The sequence below is a fragment of the Netta rufina genome, assembly GCF_964035555.1.
Source record: "Netta rufina genome assembly, chromosome: 1".
Classification (NCBI taxonomy): domain Eukaryota; kingdom Metazoa; phylum Chordata; class Aves; order Anseriformes; family Anatidae; genus Netta; species Netta rufina.
Window position 1 is genome coordinate 36,019,018 of NC_140123.1, and position 18,476 is coordinate 36,037,493.

Here is an 18,476-nt window from a genome sequence, read left to right on the forward strand (position 1 = left end):
AGAAATTTTAAAATTGTTAGAGGCTGTAAAACAATCAGAAAAGGTAGCTATCATTCATTGTCAAGGACACCAAAAGGGAACGCTGACTTTGAAATTGGAAATCGATTGGCAGATCAGGAGGCTAAACAGGCAGCTGAAATAACTGAGGTGAAGGCATCGTCTTTAATACCAGACAGTAAAATCCAAACTATATACATGAACATTTGAAAGGTAAAATGAAACCAGATAGATGAGTATATTTAAAAGATAACTGTGTAATAATACCCTCTAATTTGACATGGCCCATAGTTCTTACGGAACACAATAAAACACATTGGGGAAAACAAGTAACTCAACAATGTAGCATCTGTTTATTTAATAACCCCAATACCAGGAATAGAATAAAATTTGGAATAATCAGTAAAGGAAATTTATCTGGGACAACAGTGGTAAATTGATTTTTTCGAAACTCCCTAGAAAAGGGGGGTATTGTTATTTTCTGGTTCTGACTGACACGTTTTCAGGATGGCCCGAAACTTTTCCTTGTCGAACAAACAAAGCAAGAGAAGTGGTTAAAGTCTTGTTAAATGAAATAATATCATGCTTTGGGATTTCAGTAGCAATGTCTTCTGAGAGAGGTTCACATTTTTGTGTGCAAGTGGTACAACAGATAAGTAAGATTCTAAAGACAGATTGGCAATTGCATACTCCTTATAGACCACAGGCAAGTGGACAGGTAGAAAAATGAACCATTTGATTAAACAACAAATAGCTGAAATCGGACAAGAAGCTAATTTGTTATGGCTTCAATTCTTTCCTTTAGCATTACTCAGAATTAGAGTTAAACCTAGAGTAAAAGAGAATTTGAGCCCCTTTGAAATTTTGTATGGAAGGCCATATCAATTTCTATTTAGTGGAAATGATCTAATGCAGCTGGGATCTGAATATTTATATACTTATATAACTGAACTTCAAAAACAATTAAATAAAGTACATAAATTTGTGTTAGGGACCAGGGTTAGAGGGCTGGATCAACCAATCCACCCCTTTAAGCCTGGGGAATATATATATAAAGACTTTTTCAGGACAACCCCTCGAGGAAAAATGGAATGGACTATATCAAGTGATGCTGACAACTTACACTGCTATCAAGATTAAAGAACAAGCCACTTGGATCCACTATTCCCGAGTGAAGAAGGCTCCAGGAGCTCCTTGGAAAGTAACACTAGGTGACGATGAACTGAAACTAAAGCTTAGTCGAACAAAATGAGGACATTATGGTCGGGAGTATTTGGTAATATGGTTGGCAGAAAATTTGTTCATAGAATTGTTTTGTTTTTATGGCTTATAGTTGTAATTGTGATTCAAGAAGGTGCCTCTGTGATAATAGAGAATGGAGGGTGGCCTTGAACTAAAGCCGTAACAACAGAGGATAAGAACTTTAATGGAAAGTTAGCAGTTATGGTCATCTGGCGAACAAATGGTAACTATTTATGTAAACCATCAGAATGGCAAAAATTAGGAGCACAAGATAATGTATCCTTAGCTCTTAGTTGTATGCAAGCACAGTTATGGTTACAGGCAATGGCTGCCTTGATCATTAGGGAAGGAAGTGAAGGCATTTTTCCAGCTGAAGTCCGAAAGGCAGTCTGGGACAATACCAATGATTTTGAAAAGAAGTTCCAGTCTTGGTGGACCCTGGTGAATTTTACTTATGATCCCGTTGTTAACATGGCTACTGCCTTCGTGCTTACTATACGTAATGCCACAGTTCATGTTATTCACCCGATCCTTGCACTAGGATTAAACCATGAGAAGACAGTGCTTTATCCTTCGGAGCATAGAACATGGGCACGAATGGAGAATGGGAAATGGCAGTCTGTAAATCTAGAATCATGTGTTACACGGGAACAACAAGGATTTATTTGTGAAAGTAATACAATTGATGCTCAGGATGTATGTTTTGACACCAAGCAAGGTATCTGTCACTTTGAAATTCATCCAAATACTAGTCAAAAGACTGCGCTTGTATATGTTAGTCAAGGGTGTGCGTGTTTAAGAACTGCTTGTGATTTTGTAGAAGTAGATAAGGAGGACATAACTCTCCGTAGCAAAAATCATTCTAACTTCTGTATTTGTAACTTTGTTAGAATCGTCGGGTGTGATTTTCTATATTTGGCACCAGTGGTATCCCACCAGCTGATCAAGTCTAACAACACAATGTATCATAAGTTACTACCTACACTTATTGGGATGAACCTCACACTAGTGAAGCAACTAGTTAAACACCAAGACCTGATTAAAATTTTAAAAGGCATTCAGGAAAATGGAGAGAAGACTCTAATTACTGTCCATCATGATACAAAGGAAATAAGCAGAGTTTTGCAAAGAGTAAAACGAGACACAAGTCACAACTGGTGGGATACACTTTTTGGATGGTCGCCAACTGTAACTGGAATTTTGAACACATTGAGTCACCCAATTATTGTTTTATTGATATTAGTTGGTATAAGTTTAATATTGTCTTTTATATTACTTGCTTGGAATTGGAAATTGTTACAACGAATGTCCATGTTAACCTCCTTGACAAATGTGCATGGTAAGGTATTGAGGGGTACATATCATAAAGACTGGGAAAAAAATTTTCGTATTAAGTAAAAGAATTTACTAGATTTTCCAAGAAAAGGGGGGAATGATATAGTATAAACTCACTTTAGGATAGAATAAAGCTTGTGGATTGATATTGTATAAACTTACTTTAGGATAGAATAAAACTTGTGAAATGATAGTGTATAAACGTACTTTAGGATAGAATAGAACTTGTGATTAAAAGTTAGCAAAGACAAAGTAAACAACATCTTGTTATCCATAGACCTTCTGTTACGTTTAAGCATTTTGTTATTTGAAAACACCCCATTATCCGTTAACACTCAGTCAGGCTGAGACTTGAGATAACTTGAGTCTGTTATGTCCTGTTAACTGAGACATCCTGTTATCCGCCGACCCCCAGTTAAACCGAAAGACAACTCAGCATTTTTACAGCCTGGAAAACAACTGATTAAGAAAGTGCATTACGAGGAAGACCTACGGCCTTCCTCCCAAAGACCACTGCCCACATCCTGGAGACCCTGGCCCACAATTCTTGGAAGGCTTTGCGCAAGCGCAAGGACGGATAAGCTAATTAGCATACGAAGCGAGGGTAGGCTGGGTTAGGTAATGAATATGTATAGGTGCTAATTGAATATTCATTGTTTCGCTGTATAAATACGAGATAGTTTGTCACTTCAAACATGCACGATAGGCGGAAGGATCCCCCGTGCATCCAGCGCTGCAATAAAGACTATACCACTTAAGGAAATTCGGCTTTGATCTTTAAATCATCACTAGCTGGTCTAGTGATGCTGATCTAGAAGGATGAGTGATGCTCATCCTTCCCCCCTGCTCAGCATTGGTGAGACACATCTGGAATGCTGCATCCAGTTCTGGGGCCCTCAGTACAAGACTTACTGGAACATACTGGAGTGACTCCAGCAAAGGGTCATGAAGGGACAGGATCTTCTTAAGTATGAGAAGAGGCTGAGACAGCTAGAATTGTTTAGTCCTCAAAAGAGAAGGCTATGGGTAATATTATGAATAAGTATGAATATTATGATGTATTTGACAAGAGGGAGTAAAGCAGGAAACTCGCCAAGGGTGACCAGTTAAAGGACAGAAGGCACAAACTCAAACACAGAAAACTGTAAAAACATAAAGACCACTTTTTCTTGTTTTTCTTTCTTTCTTTTTTTTTTTTTTTAAATATCCTGTGAGGGTGGTCAAGCACTGAATAGGTTGCCCTGACAAACTGTAGTCTCCACTCTTAGAAATAGTAAAAAATGAATCACAGAATCACAGAATTTCTAGGTTGGAAGAGACCTCAAGATCATCGAGTCCAACCTCTGACCTAACGCTAGCAGTCCCCACTAAACCATATCCCTAAGCTCTACATCTAAACGCCTTTTGAAGACTTCCAGGGATGGTGACTCCACCACTTCCCTGGGCAGCCTGTTCCAATGCCTAACAACCCTTTCAGTAAAGAAGTTCTTCCTAACATCTAACCTAAAACTCCCCTGGTGCAACTTTAGCCCATTCCCCCTCATCCTGTCACCAGGCACGTGGGAGAACAGGCCAACCCCCACCTCACTACAGCCTCCCTTGAGGTACCTATAGAGAGCGATAAGGTCTCTGAGCCTCCTCTTCTCCAGGCTGAACAAGCCCAGCTCCCTCAGCCGCTCCTCGTAGGACTTGTTCTCCAGGCCCCTCACCAGCTTCGTCGCCCTTCTCTGCACCCGCTCAAGCACCTCGATGTCCTTCTTGTAGCGAGGGGCCCAAAACTGAACACAGTACTCGAGGTGCGGCCTCACTATGAACTACACAAAGAGTTGGACAAGACAAACTCTAGAGGTCTCTTCATCATTCTATCATCATTCTATTCTGTGATAACGGAACACTGGACGTTATACTACTTCTCTGCTCCAATTGTATTTCCTCAGACTTATAAAAATGGATATTGTCAATGACAAAAAAAAGAAAAAGAAAAAGAAAAAGAAAAAGAAAAAGAAAAAGAAAAAGAAAAAGAAAAAGAAAAAGAAAAAGAAAAAGAAAAAGAAAAAGAAAAAGAAAAAGAAAAAGAAAAAGAAAAAGAAAAAGAAAAAGAAAAAGAAAAAGAGCACGGTATGGAATCTCGAGGAAAAATAAGAAGTCATTTTATTTTGGTATACCATACGTAATAAATGGAATGTCTTTCCAAACATGGCTCTGAATTGACAGAGATCCATAACTGCTCAAACATGAGCATCAATTCCAATAAATGTACACCACAAAAAAGTACATGAGATGACTGGGGAGCGTTAGAATCAGGAATCAAGGGAACTCAGACAAGAATAATCCACAGTAAAAAAATGTTCCCACAAACAAAAAGACTCAGTGTTTTAAATTTTCTTTCATGTTCTGTGGTTAGTTCATAGCTACATAATATTCAGGTTAAAAAGGTGCTAAAGAAAGGGAATTTACTTGAACCCCTTTCAGATATTCTCTGGGTCCAAGAGTTATCAGTACGCATTAGTAATGCCAGAAACTAAACACCGTAAAAAGCCACCTAGTTGGCAAATTTATTCCATAAACTAGAATGCTTCCAAAATCACGCTCCTCAACAAGATGGCGTAATAACTTCTTTCTGTCAGGCAAGAAAGCCCAGGTCCCTTATAGCTTCGACACAGCTGTATTTAAAGTGGAAGGAAGAAGTAACTGGAGAAAATCTTGAAGCCAAATGTAGAAGATCTCAAAAAAAATTATACCAGTAAGAACTGAATAACAGACTTAATAAAACATGAAAGGTAAAACCAATTACACCATAAGTTGCATAAAACACTACAAATTAACTGCCTAAGGGGTATCACTGACAAGGGTTGCTGTCTGATTATTCAACAGCTTGTATACAGAGCACATCCTGTTATAATACATGCCCAACCATTTTAAGAACAGACAGTGTATATCCCTGAGGCACAGTCTGTGGAATTTCAGATATAGCTGTGATATAAGGGGGAAATTTAAGTCACATCTGTGGTGTAACAGTGGGTCGGGGCTATGCTAGTGTGCATATGCAACACATACAGTTCCCTGGATCTCCCCAGCTAGTCTCTGCAAAGATGAGATAACGGACTGACTACAGACAAGATGGCCAACTGCACTCCTATCAGCCATCACAACAAAGTATTTGACTAAATGTTGCAGTAGCTCTCCAGGTGGGAATTTCAAAAAGTACCAGAAATTCTCCTGGCAGCTCCTGCTGTGCATAGACTAATTGATAGGCACTGCTTGTATGCCTAAGCATATGGATTAACAACCTGGGTGGTGAATCTGTCATTTCCAGTGACATCCCCCAGCACTTCTTGCTGTAAAATTGACCAAGGTGGATATAGCTAAGACTTTTATAAATAAGCAGTAAAATGGCTTTCTTTTGATGCCAAAATGGTCATATAGGACAGTCATATGGACAGGACACAAAGTTAAGATAATTAGAAAATGTTTTGGAAGTAATTTGGAAGTAAGAACAACATGTGAAGAGTTCATGGGGAAAAAAGGCCCAGCCAGACTACAAAAAAATAATCACTAGAACAACAATACAAGGGAGTCTCATCTGACCTGTCCAAAGACACCATCACAAGCAAGAGACTCGCATCGACACCCAGCCGTCCTATTTCAGATTCACTACTCCACCTGAACATTACCCTCTGCAAAAGATGCCGGTAACCGTGCTAGTGCGTGTGCAATGTATCCACAGTACCAAGCACCACTTATCATTCAGTTACGCCACAGCTCTGCAACATAATAAGAATATGACACATCTGCCGCTGCTCAAGTAAAATGAGAACTGTAGCTGGTACCAATTGTGCAACTGATTATATTAGCTATATTTCTGCATGGGAAAAGCTGCTTAAGTTCAAAATGCTCAAGTTAACTGAGAAACAGGAAATATCTTGAGGCATCAGTGCCTCTAGAAATTTAATTGCTCAACTGAAGAACAACTGGTCTGTGAGCAGATGCAGTATGAAGTCAGCATTAATTAATTCAGTTACAACATTACAAGGGAGTAAGCTGCACAACAAAAATGAAATCTTGTGAAGAAAACTCACTTTAAAAACCCAGTCTGCGTGTGTTTAACATACAGAGCAGTCAAACTTAAGGCGGGTTAACATTATGCTGCTTTTATTTCCACTTGAGTATTAACACCATAACATGGAAATTGTTTTTTAAACTTTTCTGTGCTGGAACATCTTTTCACATGTTTATATAGTACTTTAAAATGTGACACTGTTTCTGACCTCAAGTAATCGTAGTATATACAAACAACTACAAAAAGACTGAAAATACAGTGGGGACTACAATCTCAACAACAGACTGAACTACACCACATTTGGTAGATGAGAACATACAGCCTGTAAACACAACTGTTGTCCCCTCTAAGGGGACATGACACCATAGCAGACAGAAATTTCATTCAAGGCTTTCAAGCCTTGATGGTTTAAGCAGTATGATATATATCTCTCAGGTGATAACGTTTTTAAAGGAAGAAATAAGGCTTCATCTAAACACAGTACTTTACAAGAAAACAAAAATGTATTGGCAGAGTACCTCATGCACTGAGATCATTCATTCTTAACAATTCTTCTCCAGGAGCCCCTTAAAACGTTACAGAGACTGATGAACACAGCATGCTTGTAGACTGACATAGAGAAGCATACAGTCAGATAACTGTTTAAGAAGTTTCTAAGCAAAGTGGAGTCAAAGGAATGAGCACTGGACTGTGCATGTCAATAGAATTCTGGTTATTTACAACTTTCTGAGTCCTGGAGTGATGGATTCATTTTAGACATCTCATGCACAAGTAGAGGTAGCTCACAGTCTTCTATACATAAATAAGCACCTGAGCATAGCCTTGCCTAACCCAGCATAATCTCTACATGCATCACCAACAGAACCAGGTTTTGAGAATACTGGAAAAGAGTTCTTCACTTCTGAGAAAGCCTGATGCTGAAGTCAATGATGTTCTTAATGTTAACAGTCTTTGTAATAACAACTGCTTCAAATGAAACCTGGTAAAAGCTCTGTAGAGGGGTTGTAAATAAGTAATTTTGTCCCAACATAAGATAGCTTGGCATCTATCTCCTTGAAGTTTAAGAAATATGAACCACCAAAGGATAATACTATGGTGTTACTTATAGGAAGAAAGACATGAGATGGGATTAGTTATGCGTAATATTCAGGAGCCTATTCAGCACTTCAGCTCTTCTGAAAAAGTTTGACACCTCTTTCGTCAAGTCAAGGTACACTGAAAGTTTGCAGAGTGCCCAGGGCACGCAGCGCATTATTCTTTCCAGACAGAGGAGGTACCTGGAGAGTCCAATACTGCTGAGGACTGAAAGAGAACGCTGACAACAGAGTTTACAAGGGGGGTGGTGGGAATATGGGAGTTTCCCATCCCAGCAGCTCCAGCATTAAGCTGAATTCACTTGAAGCTCTACTATATCACACAGCTGAATCTGTGCCTCACAGAAACACCTCCTCCCACTTACTGGGTGGCTGAATTATTATGTTACTACCTAGACCTACTATTATTTTACTTTTTAGATCAAACAATTTAGCTCTTAGAATGAGTGTGGAGTCTTGGGGTATCAACAACATATAAACTTAGCATGTTGTTTTGGGCTGAGAAACACCAAGAGTGTTGTAAGACTGGCCTAAGTTTCTTGATTTCCCATGAAACATCTGAAAAAGAAAAATAGGCTAACCTTCATAATCTCCTGGTACGAAGGAATTTTTATGCTATAGAAGGACTAGTAGCTCATCTTAAAAAAAAACTCCAGACAGCTTGGTTCTACACTAGTTATCTTTCATTGCAGCTTGCAAAATTACAAGATAACACCCTTTAAAAATGTTTTTGTCTGAGGAACAAGTTAGTAGGAAGAAAGTAACACACACGCTTGGTTTTTCCCGCCAGTAGTAAATAATGTAAACACTAAGTCATGTTTCATGTACTTGGGCAAAATTTACTTACAGACTTTGAAGCAGTGCTAAGATATTGCATCACCATTTCTTTTTTGGTATTAAAATCCTTCTCCCTCAATGGCACTTTCTTGTCTTCATTTAAATTCATATCTTCCTAGAATGGGAGGGGAAAAAAAAAGAAACTTTAAATGGCACCAAACAATACAGTTGTTTAACTATAAAAGACTGACTTAAAAAATAATAAAAGACACAGAAATATGAACTTGAGCAACTGAAAGTCATTGTAAAAACAACTAAGTTAGATGTTATTAAAGCCATCAAAAAGTGTATCTATCTTCCCCAGCAGCTCAGATTAAAAAAAAAAAAAAAAGGCAACTGTGCCAGTATAAAAAAGTGCATCATGACCATTACCACCATAACCTCTTCTTCAAAATCACTTACAGTTTCATACACACTGAACTACAGAACAAAGTCATTTAACACTTGCTAAAGATGTACTTAAACCTGTCTCTTTAAAAAGATCTTTCTAAAGACGTATCAATTCTGTATTTTTTCCCCTCAGTTCCCAAATACTTAATGCTGGCCAATGGAATCTGCTTTGCCCTAAAAGCGGTTCACAGAATAATATTCACCTTTTAAATATGTGAGGACCAAATTCTTGATGATTTGATCACAAAAACATCAAAAACACTGTCACATTTCATGCCAGCATAAAAACCCAGGGCCAAAAAGCACAGAGGCAGAACCGTATTGAAAGCCACTGAGCAGCTCTTCGGTGACATTACTGACACAGGGAATTGTAGTGTTGTAGCCTCGGAATTCTCTGATCATTGTAATCAGTTCTACATTTGTGAGACTGGACATTTCCTATCAAGCTGAAGGTAAAAAGGGCATTTAGAAACAATTTATACACACACACACGTACGTGCACATACAGCATTATGACAGTCAACCAAGCTTAGCAAGAATTACTGCAGTTACTTTCAGCTGAGACTCATGAAACAAAACCCCACCATCTTTGGCAGGAACAGTGCTACAAAATAAGTGGGTAACATTCTCGATGTCAAAGTTCATCTCACCTAGTCAGAAATCTAAGACAAAAAGCAATCAAATTCATTACCTCAGAATTTTAGGAAAGCAAGCTAAAGACCAACATTTTTCAAGACCACTGAAAGTTAAGTTTGCCTGTCTTTTCCCGGTTTTCATATTGAATAGTATAGAATCAAATGTTTCTAGAAAGATTTAGCAGTTTGTATAAATCTGAGTTGTGAGAAGATATTGCAGAAAATGCTGGACCCTGTAAGCTGAACGTCTTCAAAGTACAAACAAGGCAATTTCATGTAGATTCTCTCTTTTTTTTTTTTCTCCACAAATGTTACCACTTCCTTTCCAGAAAGACTAGAAAAAAATTCCTCACTTCAGTATAATCTGCATTTAATAAATATCTTTGCTTTTACCTGTAGTACCAAATAAGCACAGGATGCATGTTGTAAAAAGTTCTTTGACTCAAAAAAATTATAATAGTATAGTCTTTTGCCTCCTTGGCAACTAGTTTACATATTAGCGTTGCTTCCTACATCTGAAAATTAATGCAAAACATCTTAGCAGCAAGAAAGGCCACACGTACTTCCATCTTTCCCCACTGCTGGTCTGTTTTCCAAAATACTGTATCTCCTTGATCAACAAATCATAGAGAAACTATTTGCTTATGCCCAGATCAAAATTCCAGCGGTACAAAAGTACACACACGCCTGAATATTTTTTCTTCACTTTGATAGTCACATCTTCCCTGCATAGTTATGAAAATCTCACCAGTTCATCTGTTGTTTCTTTTTTTTTCTTTTTTTTTTGTCTTTCCTATCCATTTCACGTGGTATAAGAACTCCCTTGAGGATAACTCAAATGTTCTTAAATCTTTCATTTTCTTATTTACCTGGATCTGGAAGAAATAGCTAAGCACTGCGCTTGTCCTCCTGACAAACACAATCCATGAAAGAATGTGACAGCTGCCTAATATAGTACCTATGTACTGCACGTTGCCTCTTAGTAAACCAATGGCGGAGGCATTAGCCTGAAAAGGAATACTGCATTGTCTAGTTTTTCTTGGATCAAAACAAATCAATAAACCAGTATGATTGGAAAGTCAGTCATCCAAAACCTCTGCACTAATATTCAAGTATTCAATAAAAATAAAAGTAATCAGGCTTAAGTATGCATATATTAAAAACATCACTGGGATGATGTTTGACAATGTTTGACACTTTCATATATCTTGGGACAAAACAAAGTAGAACATAAGTTTTATGTATACAACATTTGGAAAAAAAGGTGAAAGATATTTAAAGTTACTTGTCTGTACTAAAGCTTTCAAAAGTCACTGCAGCTTTTTTTTTTTTTTTAAAGGACAAAAAAGTGCACATAATCAACCACAAAAACTAGTGTCTTTAGTACATTAAAATCAAAGTCATCTTCTTCAGTAATCACCTGCTCAAAGGAAGGGCATGTGAATTCCTGTGTTAAAACTCCTGCTTTACATAGTAATTTGGAAACCTACATTTTAAGCTTTTAGCAGTTAATTACATAACTAGCCAGGACTACAATTCATCAGTGAGTTCAGACATTAATGTATAGTTTTGGATATAAAGCTTTGGGGACTTCTAAAAGGCATTTAAAATAAGAACAGATAAGGAAGATGTTCCTACTTTACAGGCTTTGAAAGAATTTTTGTTTATGACAAAATACTTAAAGAAAAGATACATTTTTAAATTCTCATCAACTGCATTAAAATATTCATGCCTTATCTACAATATCTCCTCAGCTGAAAAATTATGAAAAAAATCAAGTTGGATTGTCAAAAATGCAACAATGTTAGCGTTCTCTCTAGCCTTTCCCTTGTTAGCATGGCTATCACAGCTATTTCTCATTTCATGTAATGTTACAAATTAATTCTTTACCTTCTATTAAAATGAAGAACAACATATTTATGACAACTCTTACTACCAGGCAGCACATCCCTTATGATATGCACATGACAGGCCATACTCGAAACAACTAAAATCAAGTCCATCTTAGCATTAACCGATTTTATTTATTAGAACTTGCAGGAAAAAAAACAGTCTCTGGAATTCTGTGCCTCAAGATTTCTTTCCACAGGCATATAATTTTATAACAATACTGGCCCCAAAAGGTAATATATTTTACATGTATGTTTAATAAGGTTAGCTGGATTTTATTTAATACCTAAATTGCATTTTTAAAGCTCATATAAATAGAAGTGTAAGAACACTGAAACCAAAGTATTCAGTTTTAAGTTTCGCAAAAATACATGGCTAGATCTTTTTCAACATTTTCTGAGACTTATCACATCTTCAGTGCCTTGCCTGCAATATGCCAAAGGTTTTCTTTCATAATAAAATCGAAATCCACATATATACTACATAAAGGGGAAGGGAAAAGAAGAAAAGCTTTTTGCATTTGCCTGTAGCTACTGCAAAGTTCATTCTTCTGTTTAAAGCAGTCCTGTATTTCTTTCAGACTTGCTCTTTTAAGTTTTCTGAAAAATAACTCCTGAACTTATTAAATAATCAAGAGAAAACAACAGGCTTGTTTTTCTTGAAGAAAATACCCAATGTCTAATCACATTAGGAAAAAAAGAAGGCAAGGAAAGTAAGAAGCCTAACAGCACTAAACATATTCCATAATCCAAGATGTAACAGAGAGTTTATTTATAGGAAATATTCTGCCCATATGTGCAGTAAGTCATTTCTTGTTTTTGTCATTTCTTGTTTTTGCTTTTAACAAAGGAAATATCACTAAAGCAATTGAATTTTACAGATTAGAAGTATACAATGGCACAAAGGGCACGTCAGATGTGGCTTCATTTTCAAGAAGTATTTCAACTCCATTCTTTTATTTCCTTTTAAGTCATTTATTCTATGGGTGAGTGATACTTCTTTGGAAAATAAGAGCCGGTCATTTCACATGGTTATCTTCCTCATTGCACTAACCAGAAATGAAAGGAGCCAAACAGTTAATGATTCGATGCTGTGTTTGTATAAACTTTTCCATAAATTCACCATCAAAATTTGAGCTTTTCCATAATTTCAGCCATCAAAACTTCAGAGGATGCCAATGCATAACGTTTTGAGAAAACAAAGCACTGTGCATCCACGAAAACCGAAAAGGTGAAGTAATTCATCCAGTGAAATGCCAGAATTTAGAAGCTGCTCCCTTCAGTACTGACCAATTGACTATTTTTATTCTGGGCAAAAGTACCTCTAAAAGCCAGATTACAACATTCAAAAAAAAAAAAAAAAAAAGTTAATTTAATCAAAACTGCAAACCAGGGGCTATAATATCTAATTAGCTACATAATCCACTGTGACTAAACTACTTTTATCCCAGTCCATTCAAATGTGGATAATCTGAAGAATTGCATCTGTTTTACATGTTACGGCTAATACATGTACAATACCGATAGCTTCCTTGATACACCACTTCAAGTACTTTGTTAATCAAACAAATTAGGTAGGCATTCAAATCATCCAGGATCTTATACTTTAACATACTACTTAAACATAGACTTGGCAAAAAAGTTATAAAACAGGTATAAATTGCTTCATGATCCATAGTTTTAACTACTTCTCTTTACCTACGTATGCAACAGTGACTTTCCTAGGATTTTTCCTAGGATTATGTTATTTTTTTAATTTAGGTTTCTATTTTTTATGGCATAGTCCCAACATCACACACTATCCTACACTGAAATCTCTGCAGGATGGTGGAGAAATACAGCTTGCATAGCAGAGGACTGTGCAAGGAGGCATACTTTGAGTGTAACTGTACAAAAAAAGTTTCCATTTTTTAACATTTGAGCAACTACCATTCATAGTAGAATTTGTTAACAGAATCAAAATAGTTGGACACAGAGGTATACCAAGAAAAACAAACCATGTATGAGCAACAAATAGAAAGTCAAGAAGTTGGTAACACAGTGAATCAACCTTCCTCTTTGTCAGCATAACCACGAAAATCCTAAATCCTACTTCTACAAATATAAGAATAGAATATAATCTCCAATCGCATCAAAATCTCCCTCAGTAATTAGATAGGCAACAGTAGCCAACCACTAGACTTAACTCACACAAAATCAATGCAGAACAGAAATGCCATGCACACAGAGTAAAACATACAAAAAAAAAAAGCAGTCACTGATCGCTCAGTCATAACTCTCCACAGCAGTACAAATACATCTTCAAAACTAAACATTGCTGAGTACTAGGAATTATAACCTCCATAAAGGCACTTCACTCTCAGCACATTTAATTTACTCCACATCCCAGTCCCTGGTAGCTGCTTTGTGCTTCACAGGGGACAATTACTTGTTACTTGAGGCATAGAAAGGAATAATCTAGGAATCACTCTCCTTGTTAACATCCTCTTGTGCTCTTCAGAATTCACTCCTCTCTCAAGGCCATTCCATGTTTACTTTTCAATTGCCAAAATCCCATCATCATCAATGTAAAAAAAAATAACTTAAAGATGAAAAAAATCAACCTATTGAGGTGGCACCAATGCCACATGATCTTTCTGGCAAGTGACAGCCACTCTTTTGTAGCAAAGCAATGATAGCACCTGAAGAAGGAAGTAAACTGTGACTGTGTGTGCTTTGTACAGCAGACAAACACTGCTTTAAAAGCATGAATGCTAAGTCTTTTTTGTGTAAAAAGTGGCATAGAACATTAGATCAGAACAAAACCGTGTCATGACATTCAAAGGTATAAAGCCTCTTTTATGTTTCAAGTCATCTTAAAAGCAAGCAGGATTCCCTTTTCTTGTTCCTCCTCAAAACCTGTTGTATAATCTTACTTCTAATAATCAGAAACCTCAAGTTTCTACCTTAAGTATTTGTGGGGCAAAAATTTTGCCAAAATAATTCAAAGGTTTTATCCTCCCCAGAAACACTCTAGAAAACACATAATTACAACTAACAACAACAATAATAATTCAGGTAAAAGATCAAAATGCATGCAGGAAAAGAAGGCTTCCATCCATCAGCCATATTATTCTTTAAGTGAAGAAAGTCAGTACAAGACACTTACCATCATTTTTTCAAACAGTGCTATGATTTCTCTTTCTGACAGGGGTTTTGGAACAAAATCCTCCACATCAGTAGTTGTGGATGACCAATCTGTAGAGTGGGACTGCTTCATATGTGGCAGAGGAGGTCTTTCCTTTTTGCTTCCTGGAATTCTTATACTGGCAAATCTATCCAACTGAAAACAGAAAGGATATAGTATATTACACAATGTTCCCATTCTGGGTAGTCTTAATGGGTATTCCTGGAATCTTAACATTCTTATTTTTCTGTTCTAACTTACCTATTATTTAGCTGTCTTACTTTTATGGGGTTTCCTAAGAATACCTATAATGGTCAGTTGTCTTAGCGTTTCAGTTAGTAGGAAATATGGAGAAACCATGCAGAACGTGAGAATTTTATGGAAAAAGTTTTGAGGAAAAAGATATCTACAAAACCAGCACAAGATTTATGAAGAGTTCTTCATAACCATTACACGTAGAATAGGAAAAAGTAGGCTTATTTACCAAAGCATAGCTTTAAAATGCTTTTCCTTAGTCTGAAATGGCAGTACTTCTAACATTCCAACAAAATATACAGATATGCAACCAAGTTACTTTTGATTAAAAGACAAGTTTGTATGACTAAGACACTGTTCTCTTTCTTCTTTATTTGAAAGACTTTATCCTAAACTTTGTACTTTTCTGTGTTACGATTATTTAAAAATTAGTTGAGGAGAAGAATAAAAACTTTCAGCTCCTTTGTTAAAACTAAGTAGGATACACTCAGAGTCTGATAAAGAATCCTTAGCCTTTATCATCAACATGAGACAAACACTCTGACTTCACTTTGTTTTTTGTTTTTTTTCCTGGTTTGGTATTTAACTACTTTTCAGTAAATACTTAACTAACTGGAATTTTAAAACACGCTCAGTGTTAGAGACTGTATATTTTAACGTATACAGGCAAAGTCCAACAGAACACAAAAGCAGCTGACACTCAATTAAATGTGCTAAATCTTAATCATCTTTGTAGCCTTTTGAACAGATGTGAACAGCAATATTAAACTTGTCAACACAAAAGAAAGTTACAGTACCATTTGATGCGTAAAATTTTGGACAAGATTTTAACCATATTGATAGCCTTACGTCTTTGCAATGCTATGCGAAAAAATACTCTAAGGTTTCAATACATCTTGAAGACAAGTATCTTGATATACCATTTAATAAGAACATCAAAGCAACCACATTAAATGACAAGTAAAGTCTGTGGAGTTAAGATCAGAGAGAACAAAGAAAATTAGAGGCAAAAATTGTGTACAAGTGTACCACTCCAGTCAACACAGAGCAGGAATTGCCTATGCATAAAGAGAGGTTTAGAGGAGAAGAAAAAAAAAAAAAGATTTTAATTCTTCCTGTTCAAAATTGAAATGGAACGTTTTTGGAACATAGAAATAGATTGCAAGCCACTCATACAGATGGTTGTAGAACATGCAAAAGCAGAAAATAAATATAGCATAAACATAAAAGAACTCAGCATGGAAGATAGGGCCCTTCAGTGTCACATCAAACCAGCAGGCAGCGTGGAAATCACACTCTAAAGGAATAATTACACAGGCAAGACCCAGGAAGAAAGAGAATGCAACAAAAGCAAAAGGGAGAGGAACATCATTGGAAGCAAAGTATAGAGCCGTCAGTGACAAAAGCCATCTTACATCTTGATCAGACAGCAATTTCCCTTCCTGTCCTTAAAAAAAAAAAAAAAAAAAAAAAAAGTCTACAGCAAACAAAAGGGGAAGCTAGATTGCAAACTGCAGTGACTGGATCGGAATCTTAAAAACACACCACATTATATTATAAGGGATCTGACACAGCCCACACGGCTTCACCCAGGGCAAACTGTGCCTGACCAGTCTGGGGGCCTAGTACTCCAGTGGAGAGACCGCATCAGTCAACAAGGGAAGACCAACTGATGTCATCTGCCTGGGCTTCTGTAAAGCCACAATGCCACATGGCACCCTTATCCCCAAATTGGAGATGGATTTGAAGAGTGGACTATCTGGTGGATAAAGAATTGGCTGGATATCTGCAGCCAGAGAGTGGTGACTGATGGCTCTATATCCAGGTAGGGGCTGGTGACGAGCAGTGTTCCTCGGGAGTCTGTCTTGGGACTGGTGCTGTTTTACTGTACTTATCAACGACATCAACCGTGGGATCAAATGCACCGTCAGCAAGTCTGCAGATGACACCAGGCCAGGTGGTGCAGTCAATATAACAGAAGGAAGGAAAACCATCCAAAGGGCAACCTGGACAACCTAGATAGGTGGGCCCACCCGAACTTAATGAGATTCAGCAAGTTCAAGTGCCAGGTCCCGCACCTGGGTCAGGGCAATCCCAGACAGAAGTACAGGCTGGGAGAACACATTGAGAGCAGCCCTGCAGAGAAGGACTTGGAGGTTCTGGTGGACAAAAAGCTCGACATGAGCCAACAGTGTGCACTTGCAGCCCAGAAAGCCAACTGCATCCTGGGCTGCACCAACAGAGGGGTGGCCAGCAGGTCACAGGAGGGGACTGTCCCCCTCTGCTCTGCCCTGGCAAGGCCCCACCTGGAGCAGGGCTCCAGGATGCCATGAAAGACAGTACACCTGCTCCAAAAAAAAAAAAAAAAAAAAAAAAAAAAAAAAAAAAAGCATTAGCCAATAGCTTCTCCTGTGCCCATTTGCCATCTAGGGTACAACCTAAGAAACAAACCATTCTATTTGAAGATTCTTAGTACACAGATTTGAAGCAGAGGTACAGGAAAAATACTTTGGCTGAAGTAACAGACTTCAGCACATGACTCAGCATGCAAAGAATTTGTAATTTAGATTTAAGCAAGGCGTGCCCTACGCTCTCCTGAAAAATCTCAGCCCTTTCTTTAGAGCACTTGTTCCTCCAAACGTCTCCTTTTCCTTTCCACCCCCTTCTTTACAGCTTTCATTCCCCAAGCATCCCCTCTTCCTTCTCCTGCTACACAAACAGGAGCAAGAGTTCGTAAGACAAAAGGAAGCTGGTCAGATGGAACCACCCTAGCCTGTGATATGAAATACCCCACACAGTCCCAGAGCTACTCTTACTCCAGAAGAACAGAATTCAGGGACAAAGGCCAAAACATCCATGAAAAGGGAAATTTTACTTCCTTTTGCTTGTTGACACATTTAGTTTATGCTTTGCTTTTAACCTCCTTTAGCATGCTTCGCTGTATGATAGATATTTTGCAACACCACAGATTAGGTCATATTTATATTCCTCATAATTACCCAATTCTATACCATTTGTCCTAAAGAAGGGAAATGTGCTCTCAGAATACGTTTGATAAGGCAGAACAAGCAAGAGAAAATCAGATCCTAGGATTAAAAGCACATTACACATGTTGAATTACTTGAAATAATTTAAAACGATACATTCTAAAAATATGAATTCCATAGATTAAAAAAAGGAAATTCACAACAAGACCTGAACAGTACAGTGTGGCTATTCTACATACATTTCTCTCTTGAATTTCGCATTAATGGTGCTTCAGAAAAGTTAATACCTCTCAATACTCCAATACAAGTGAATAATTTCATGGTCCACCGAAAGCACTTTACAGAAATTTCATTGCTTGGTTGTAATGAAATTTACCACTGATGCTGCTGGCGATCCAAGTGCATAGAGCAAATGGCAAAAATATAGTTCAATAATCTTCCATGTTACATCAAAAACAGTTTCAGCCAGGCTAGCCGATGGGGAATAGCTAAAGACAGCTTTGTATCAAAGTGTCCCTACAGTTTAAGGAAAGTCTCACCTTCTGTCTGTAAATTAAAGATGTCTGCCTTGCACTTACCAATAAAAACA

The 18,476-nt window shown here is 37.4% G+C and overlaps 1 protein-coding gene across 1 annotated transcript in view; it reads right to left on the reverse strand.

The window, feature by feature from the left end:
• DIAPH3 (diaphanous related formin 3) overlaps positions 1 to 18,476 on the reverse strand; it is a gene marked incomplete at both ends in the record, with an annotated part of 247,956 nt that overhangs the window by 212,395 nt on the left and 17,085 nt on the right. Inside the window, 2 exons of the mRNA XM_084295299.1 lie at positions 8,576 to 8,680; positions 14,628 to 14,801. Coding sequence (XP_084151425.1) covers positions 8,576 to 8,680; positions 14,628 to 14,801 — 279 coding nt within the window. The remainder of the gene's footprint in view (positions 1 to 8,575; positions 8,681 to 14,627; positions 14,802 to 18,476) is intronic.